Here is a 9641-nt window from a genome sequence, read left to right as displayed (position 1 = left end):
TAACTGTTTGAGTTGACAATTTCAGAAATCCACTTTAGCTTAGTACCATATGAAGTTCTTTTCAAACACTCGCACACACCTTGCCCTGTATGAACCGTGACAAAGCTTTCTCTTCAAAGTGTAGTCTTTTCCTAACCCTTTTACCTGAAGTTCCATCTGTCCTCTCCATCAAATACTTCTCCACATACTGAAACCTAGCTTAAAAAAAATCCTAAGTTACTCTTATTAATAAAAGGAGAGTCAATTTCTCTGAGATCATAAAACTTGGCACTCATACGTAGACAAGTGTTGCTTTTGTTTTAGGACAAAACCAAACTCTTTTTAATGAAAGCACAATGTAACATTTAAATCCCCTTAGTAGAGGTAGAAAGCCAGTGTTTTAACCTAATCCATTCCAGATCTGAAATACTGATACCAGGTATTGATTTATTGCTATTAGTGATAACCAAATTTGAGAGCTTATAATGTCAACAAGGTAGCATGAATACAGTTGTGATCTCCAATATTCATAGAGTAAGACATGTCCACATCTGTAGTAAGACAATAGCAGATTCTACCAAGAATCTACTGCTTCTTGTAAACATTGTATTTGTGCAGATTTGTTTTCATACTTTGATTTCTAAAGTCATGAAAGGCAAGGTTAGTAGCAGAAAACACATCCAGTTTCACATTCGGCAATATGAGAACCCTGCTCTTCAAGGACAACCAAAAACCTAGCAGCACATTTTCAAACAATATTACAAGTTTTTGTGAATTACCCACCCTTCAAACTCCCCAAACAAAAAACAACAACAACAAAAAAACCTGACACCAAAAATAAAGTGCAGTACCCAGAAAAATAAGTGTCAAGAAAATAGCCATGTTCTTTTCTTTGTTAAAAAAAAGAAAAAAGTACTTGGCCTCAGTCTTAACAATACTATACTGTGTCCATCATTTTGGATTCTTCTTCATCTCTTTGTATCACAGAGTTTAAACTGCAGACATTTGTGTTTATGGAACCTTGTAGACCACCTGTGTTCTGCAACAGATGAAAAATTGACAGCTTAATTCTCCACAATTGTATATACGAGGAGAGAGAGAGAGAGAGAGAGAGATTTTAGCTTAAGGTGGACTCTTCATGTTGTCTATCTTAAGTTTGCAACAGTAAGAAAATAAGCTCTTAAAAAATTTATCACTAGGAATACTGCATAGTGCCAAGATGGTCTTTTAAATTTAGCTGGCATAGCTTGTATTTTGTCTCAGTATTTCTACCACTTGTCTGTACATTAACTTAGAATATAGCTGTTGAATCTTACTTGAAATGTACTTTAACCAAATTATTTCAAGTTAAGTAGTTTCAACTGTGACTCCTTCCATAATACCTAATTTTTGAAAACCTCTGAAGTTGCTTCTTCATTCCAGAATGTAGCCTTCACTAGTACAATACCAAAAGATGTAAGCACCCTCAATTTCGTTTTATCACAAGAGATTTTCCTCAGGCTTGACTTAGCTGAAGGATTCCATGAATTAGCATAACCATTTTACACTGAAAGCCCATTTCACTGCTAGTGGTTAACGAGTGTGAATACAATTCTAGCTTCTCATCAGCTTTACGATGCAGTGTTTCTTTTTAAACAAAAGAGTGCAATGGCACTGAACTAGCTTATGCTTTTGACCTTACACTGATACTTTCTGAATTGAAGCAAGCAGAATAAAAGCCTACATATGCCTTACATATCGATAATGCATCCCATTACATCCTGAGTACTGGCAGTTCTAGGAACAGTCCTCTTTATATTTTAGCAAAGTATAGCTTCTCAGCACAACCAATCCTAATTTAGTTAAATTAATTTTTGGACATCATAAGCCTACCTGCGACAAAGATGTCAGCTGTCCAACAAGACTAGGATTGACACTGGGATCCTCTAGTAAGATAGCTTGAAAGCTATGTGATTGTGACCAGATTCTCACTCTTGTCTTGAATGCTTCAAGTTCACTTTTGAATGCCTCAAAATACCCTTCCCCTGTCTGAAAAGAGAAAAATCAGTAGTTTCACTTAAAACAGATTTACTTTTGAGTTGTAAGCATTTCATTCAGTGAATGTCATGAAAATGTTAGTCAATTTAAAATGCAAATCCAGGTAAAATTTCTTTTCAGGACAAACTGTACTACTTATATGCAGAAGCAGAATCATTTATTCATCTAAGTACATGCAAAAAGAAATTAATTTTAGCCCTTCCTTTATTACGACTCAGAAGACAGTCCTCTTAGAAGATCAGGTGCTTGCTGTGGCACTATGGCCAAAAGTAAAGCACAAGTTGACTTGCATTTTAACTGAATGGCTGTAAAAGCCATACTAAGATCCATCAATCCTGAATAACTGCATACACTCTACAGTAAACCACAGATTCAGTCTTACAAAATTTCTCCTGTGTTTTCAGTACTGGAATTACACCAACATAGTTTGTCTAGAAAGAACTGCTAACAAAGATCTTTCTTGTAAAACTAAGTCAATAAAATATTTATCATCTTACGGTCAAGAAGAATCCTGCTCTAGAACATTGGTCCCTTGTACAGCATCAAGGATTTCTACCATGATTATGTAGGTTGACTTACTTTGGCTTTTTGGAAAAAGAGACGAAAACAGCCTCTTGGATCCACATTACAACTTTTGGCAATTCCTAAAATAAACTGCATTACAACTGCCTGGTGTGCTACTTGTTCCATCAGAGCTCTTTTCTGAAAAAAAAAAAAAAAAAAAAAGTAAAATTAGAGTTCTAATTAAAATATGTTTCCTGGAATTGTATTTATAAAATTACATTGAATTTCCTTTTCTTTTAGTTCCTAAAGAGATGAGAACTGATAGTCACAGAAGAAAGGGGACTGATTGTTTGCAGGAATTAAACCTAATGTTACAAGGTGTTACAGATTTGGTTTGTTTTCTCCCTTCCAACTAGGGTAGAGAGAGTGGAAGAAGAAAAGTTAAACAGCTAATGAAGTCAGGCAGCTTTTACATAGTGAAAGCGGGAAACTGCATACTTTCAAACAATTCAAAGGTGTTCATACCTGTTCAGCTTCTAGATGAAAGCACCATAACATGAGATATTTAGATGTTTCTTCACATACAAGATATGGGTGGTCAGACAAAAATCTCTGACTATCATCCCATCTGCTCATCATGCCTGATGAGAAACAGGTTAAGATGTTTGAAAAGGATAGATAGATAACTTAATGCAGCAAAGTTTTTTTTTTTGCATTCATTCCCCTGTATGTATACCATCTGCATAATGAAAGCATACAGCTACATTTAAGGGTTTTATTTAGACGTCTAACTAGCACTGAAAGAACATTACCAGAATGTACAATCAGATCATGAAGATACTAAAAGCAAATTTAACAATTTCCTATACTTTAATGCATCTCTAGCATTGTTGGCAAGTTATTTTTAAACAGTTCTCCCATATACAGTATCAAAGTAGTATAGATGTATCTAATAGTTGCATCATCAAGTAGCTTACAAAATTTATAGAGTATTCAGAGATTCTGACAAATACAAATCCTCTGGAAAAGTCTGCAAATAAGGCACAAAGAAAATGTGTAATCTGCTGAAAATGCAAGTGTCTCTAACGCATGATTTTCTAGGTGTTTAGAAAATTTGAATGTAATTACAGAAACAACTTGATTTCAACAGAGTAAAGCCACATTACTATTTGAGAGTTAACTTGAAGATTGAATTTCAATAGCATGAGGCTACTGCATTTGAAGAAATGAGTTTAAAAACCAGAACTCAATACTCAGACCACCTCTGAAAATCATCCTTCATGTATCACTGACAGTCAAGTCATTTACTGGCAACAGGAACCAGATGCACAGTTTTACCCATATATCAGCATAAAAATGTAACTTGGCTGAAGATAATTCAATAGTAATGACCTAAACTAATCTTAATTTTAGCAAACAAATACCTAAAGAGAAACCACCTATGACTATTTCTTTCAACTGTTTTTAACAGAGATGTGACGCACAAGTTCTTTACCACCTGAAAGGCAGAGCAGGATCCAGAAAAAGGACTTGGGCTGTATGGCTAGTCTACACTGCTCTTTGACAGCAGATAGCACAGAACAAAGAGACCTGAAAGAGCATTAATGTGCAGTTCTTACAATGCTCTGAAGTATTTTAAATTAAAATAACAACATTGCTTTGAATTTAAGAGGTAAGAAAAAAAAAAGATGAGCTCTTGTATTCAGGTTGTTTCTATAACCGCTTCATCTGAATTTAGACAACAAAGTCATTTTGCCCAGCTCCTAGCCTGGAAACACAAAAGCAAGCCCATTTTTTTCTTCTGAAATGCACAGCAGAAGAGACATCTTCTGGACACATTGTCACTACACTTGGCAGTTCAAGTATTTAAGAGAATATATGCCTATTGTTACTATTTGCATACTCTTGACAGCATTGTGCCTTGCTTGGTATTTGCAAGGTTTTCTAAGACCCTTCCAGAAACCTAAACCAGAAACCCCTCCTCTAAAAAAAGTGTAAGATCCCTAGATGCCAAATAGCTTAGTAAAACCCAGTTTGTACAATCAGGTGAATTTTTTCAACTCAGTCCTTTTATTGATTGCTCTGGAATTCCAAATACAGTCATACTACATCATTGTCTGAAAACAGCCTGCAACTAAGAATGGGAAGTACTTAACAGAACCATTAACATTTCAGATTACTTTTGTAAGATTAACTATGCTTATGAGGTCAACAATTACAATGGAGCTGAAGTGCCACCTAGTGGATAGTTAAATGTAATTTAAAGGAACACACATCTCCATGCACACACACTCAGTAGGCATTTCCAGATGTATACCTTTAAATCAATCATTGCTCCTGCAGACTAATAGTCACCAAAAAAACACTTAATAGAAGGAGATAGATACAGGCAATCACAAGCACATGTATATACAAAAATTCTATGAATAATACTGTGCTCTCCCACTGAACAGCAAAAAAAAAAAAGTTGCTAGAACTTAAGTTTTGAGGTCTTAGGCCCATTTGATTACTTGTTTCAGATTAAAGTTCCTACTAGTTAACAGGAGCTAAGAAGCTGCTTTAGTATACATATTATTTCACTTTGAAATTATTATTTGTTGTCATAAGATAAAGCTAGACTTTTAGGTAGTCTTAAAAAAAGTCTTAAAGCTAGTCTTTTAGGTATTTCGTTCTGTACAAGAATAAGAAGAAAACCTACATAAATATTGTAGAAATCTGAACTGCAAAATGTTGGAGAAAGCATACTCACCAAAGTGTCTAATCTTTTGTTCGTGTTTTTGCATAAATGATTCAGACAAGTCTTCATCTTCTGTTTCTTTTCTTTTTTGATTAATAAAACTCTGAGGAATAAATATATATATATATATATATATGTATATATTACTATCACAGAAATCTCCAAACATACCTTTTTGTGATATATAGTAATATTACATTTCAATATGTTACCATCCAAAGGCCAATATTCTAATTTTAGAGTCCTGTCATATGCTTCAAAAGGCTTTCTTTTTTTTTAAAATGTATTGCCTAAGAATAGAATTGGAAAAGTTTCATTACAGAAACATAGAACGGATGGGTTGGAAGGGACCTTAAAGATCACCTCATTCCAAACCCCTGCCCTGGTCAGGGACACCTCCAACCTGACCAGGTTGCCCAAAGCCTCATCCAACCTGGCCTTGAACACTTCCAGGGATGGGGCATCCACAGCTTCTCTGGGTAACCTGTTCCAATGCCTCACCACACCCTAAGAAAAGAATTTCTTCCTTATATCTAATCTAAATCTATCCTTTTTTATTTTAAAGCCATTACCCTTGGCCTATCACTAAACTCCCTGAGAAACATCCCTTTCCAGTTTTCCTGCAGGCCCCCATTAGGTACTGGAAGACTACTGTCTTCACAGGAGAGGTGCTCCAGTCCTTTGATCATTCCCATGGCCCTCCTCTGGACTTACTCTAATAGGTCCATGTCCTTTTTGTGCTGGGGGCCCCAGAGCTGAACGCACGACTCCAAGTGGGGTCTCAGGAGAGCTGAGCAGAGGGGGAGAATCACCTCCCTCAGGCCGCTGGCCATGCTGCTTTTGATGCAGCCCAGCATATGGCTGGCTTTCCGGGCTGCAAGTACATATGGTTGGTGCATGTTGAGCTTCTCATCAACCAGCACGTCCTGCTTCTCAGGACTGCTCTCTGAGGTTAGAGTGGTTAGAGTTACCCCAGCCCAGGTGCAGGACCTTGCACTTGGCCTTGCTGAACCTCATGAAGTTTGCACAGGCCCACCTCCCAGGCCTGTCCAGGTCCCTCTGGATGGCATCCCTTCCCTCCAGTGTGTCAGCCTCACCACTCAGCTTGGTATCATCGGCAAACTTGCTGAGGGTGCACTTGATCCCACTGTCCATGCCACCACCAAAGATGTTAAACATCTTTGTGCCAGTCCCAGTACTGACCCCTGAGGAACACCACTCATTACTGATCTCCACTTGGACATTGAACCATTGATTGCCATCAAAATCTGTGTGCAATCATCCAGACAATTCTTTACCCACAAAGTTGTCCATCCATCAAATCCATGTCTCTCCAATTTAGAGACAAGGATATCATAGTCTACTGAGCAAGTAATTCTGAGAAACTTCTGTCCTCAGGTAGGAACATACTGATCTGTGTACAACAAATATCAAGGAACTTGCAGCCCTGATACAGCTAAATCAGTGAAATTATGAGATTGGTAAGCTGTTTAAATCAAATTGTTTAAACAAATTTTACTTAAGAAGAATTTGTGCTAAATAACCTGTATTACAGTAGTCATTATTAGTTGCAAACTGTATCACACTTGATAATTTGACACACCAGAAGAGCAGACTCCTAATGTGAAGAAGCTCTTGTTCAGGCCCCGTTTGGCAATGTGTACTACATCAACACTGCAAGTTTTGATCCCCAGTTCTTATAGAAAAAAACATCAGCTACATCTGTAGTATGAGGGCAGCTTGCTCCCTTTCACAGGGCAAAATAAAAACAAAAATCATTTAACAGACACCTTGATTTTTCACTGTACCAGCCACAGAAGATACTCAAGAATAGTAACAAGTGGAATGAGAAATGAGGCTAATGCATGTGTTCATGCACACTGATATGGGTCATACCTTATTAAATACCTCCTTACTAACAGGATCTGTGTTCCACGGGTTCTGCCCTTCCCTCTGGTTTAGTGCTTCTTCTTTTCTCCTCCACTCTTCTTCTCTCCATCTCATCTCTGCAGCTTCAGTCTTTGCTCGAGCACATTCTTGATCGAAAGATTCTGAATTATGCAGTGCTAAACTACCAAGTTTTTGCTGGGCTTCTGCAAGATTCCACGTGCATTCTACAGAGTGCTTCACAAACTCTTTTTCTTTTTGGCAGACTAATTCAATCCCCTGGTTGTAGGTCTGTGAGAAAAAGCAGATGTGCTATTTATGGAGGGAAAATTGACATTTTAAAAATTATATAGGCACTGAGAGGCTTAAATCCCAGACACAATGCTGATCTTGAAGACAGCTTAGAAGCAGCATTAAATTCACAGGAATGGTTAAACATGGTTTTGTACAGGTGGCTGGCTTTTAGAAGAGGTTTCTAACTCAAGCTGTATTAACTTTCTAAGTGTTTCTTCCCTTGAACCAACAGTAAAAGTGGTATTTAAATTACAAAGCGGCTGAGACCCAGTATAAGCACACAGTCTTTTTGGTCAAATCTACTGAGGAGGTCACTGCTCATAGCTGGGAGAAAGGAGTGACCTCTTAAGCAGCAGTGCTTGTGTTGCATCTAGGCATATGTAGTCACAGAAGAAAGGGGACTGATGGTCTGCGAACCGTCCTCCCAAGCCTTTCCTCAGCCATCCATGCCTTCCCACCCGCATCCATGGGGATTCATTTCCCAGCCTCCCAGTGCTGCTTTATGAAGCTCGTGGTGCCGATAACCTCAGGCAGAAGGGCACAGAGGACACCACCACTCACGGAAGCTCGCGCGAAGGCAACTTCCACACAGATACCTCAAACTTCTCACGCCAACTTTGTTTGGGGCCCGCAGCACTTCTCCCCCTTACCCCCCCCGCACCCCCCCTTTCACCACACGGGCCGCAGATTTGTGGAAACGCTGCAAACCCCGATAACAGCCGCTTCTCGGAAGGGCAGCCGCGATTCCCAGCAGCGGTATTTATACACAGCTGCCTCGCCCCGGCCGCAGGCACCGCGTAGCCGCCGGAACGACTGCGGCCCAGCTCTTCCCACGTCCCCTCTCCACACGGCGGCGGCCCCGGCCCCGCATCCCCCCCGCCCCCCCCCCCCCGCCTCGGCCCCTCCTGACGGGCTCCGTGCGGCTCCGCGGGGCCGGCGCTGAGCTGCGGGGGTGCCGGGGCCCTACCTGCGCCTCCAGCAAGCGCTGCCGGGCGGCGGGAGGCACTGCCCGCTCCTCCTCGTCCTCCGCCGGGGGGCCTCTGCCGCCGCCGTCCCGGGAGCGCGGCAGCCACAGCGCCATGCCCGCCGCCGGGAGCCGCCCGCGGCGCTTCCACAGCGCGCCGGAAGCAGGGCCGCGCGCCACTTCCGGCAATACCGGCGGGACGCCGCGCTCCCGCCGCTCCGACACCGCCCCCCCCCCCCCCCGCGGCAGGACGCGGTGGGCGGGGCGCGGCCGGGAGGGGCGGGGCCTGCTCCGGGCGGGGGGGGGGGGGGGCGCGGTCACCGTGGCAACGCGCGCGGGGCCCGGGCCCCGCCCAACCGCCGCGGCCGTGAGGGGAGGGGGCGGCCGCGGGGCTGGGACGGGTGGGCAAGGGAAGCAGTGAGTTAAATAAAAAGGTGCAGCTCAACGGAAGGCTGAGGTCAAAGGGAGACCTCGTGTGAAATTGAAGCCTTGAGTTAAATTAAAACCTGAAATTAAAACCTGAAATTAAAACCTGAAATTAATTAAAACCTTAAATAAGCTTTCTCTCGCCGCGTTGTGTTTACGGAATGAAAGGGATTGCCGCTCTGGTGCGAACGAGTAACGTGTCCCTCGTAATGAGTCTTTTCATCAGATATAAGATCGAAATAATAATAATAAAAAATAAAATAAAAATCGCCGTGGCTTAACGCTGTAGGCAGCTAAGCGCCAGACGGCTGTTCCCCGACTTGCCTTCCTCAGCAGGACTGTGGGGGGCGGGAATCTGGAGGGAGAAAACTGGTGGGCTTGATGTAGAAGTGGTTTAATGAAAGGAAAGAAAAGGCCGTGATGAGGAAGCAAAAGGAGCAAAAAAAAATATATATTCGCGGCTTCCCATCAGCATCGATGTCCAGTCACTTCCATGGGCCTTGCTCAGTAGCTTGTGGGTGTTGCTTTGGAAGATGAGCGCCTTCATAATGAACGCCCTGCCCTGTCCCTTCTCTTCTCCCTTCCACCCCCCCTTTGATCGCTAAACACAACTTCATATAGCATGAAAGATCCCTTTGGTCAGCTTAGGTCAGCTCTTGCCAACCTCTTGCCCACCCCCAGCATAGTGGCCCTTGAGGGGGCTGGAGAGCCAGGGTCAGCGCTGTGCCAGCACTGCTCGGCAAGAGCCAAAACACTGGTGTGAGATCAGAGCTGCCCTGGCTACAGGTCCAGGGCACAGCACTGTATGGGCTG

General features: G+C 42.0%; 1 protein-coding gene across 1 annotated transcript; it reads right to left on the bottom strand.

The window, feature by feature from the left end:
- Positions 1-406: 406 nt before the first annotated feature.
- CDC37L1 (cell division cycle 37 like 1, HSP90 cochaperone) lies at positions 407-8640 on the bottom strand. The gene is made up of 7 exons (XM_068666014.1): positions 8406-8640; positions 7154-7435; positions 5270-5360; positions 3046-3161; positions 2596-2718; positions 1852-2007; positions 407-1018 (listed from the first exon to the last, which is right to left on the bottom strand). Exons 1-7 carry the CDS (start codon positions 8517-8519, stop codon positions 917-919), a joined length of 984 nt encoding a protein of 327 aa, XP_068522115.1. The 5' UTR covers positions 8520-8640; the 3' UTR covers positions 407-916.
- Positions 8641-9641: the final 1001 nt, after the last annotated feature.

This window comes from Anas acuta, chromosome Z, assembly GCF_963932015.1.
Source record: "Anas acuta chromosome Z, bAnaAcu1.1, whole genome shotgun sequence".
Taxonomy (NCBI): domain Eukaryota; kingdom Metazoa; phylum Chordata; class Aves; order Anseriformes; family Anatidae; genus Anas; species Anas acuta.
The sequence above is the reverse complement of the archived record's forward strand: the minus strand, read 5'-3'. Positions and strand labels throughout refer to the sequence as shown.

Excerpts from the sequence above, each read along its gene's own strand:
- CDC37L1 (XM_068666014.1), bottom strand. The coding sequence starts at position 8,519 with ATGGCGCTGTGGCTGCCGCGCTCCCGGGACGGCGGCGGCAGAGGCCCC. Across the intron at positions 2,719-3,045 it reads TTCATCTAGAAGCTGAACAG|AAAAGAGCTCTGATGGAACA; the intron begins GTATGAACACCT and ends TTTTTTTTTCAG. Across the intron at positions 2,008-2,595 it reads TCTTTTTCCAAAAAGCCAAA|ACAGGGGAAGGGTATTTTGA; the intron begins GTAAGTCAACCT and ends TTCTCTTTTCAG.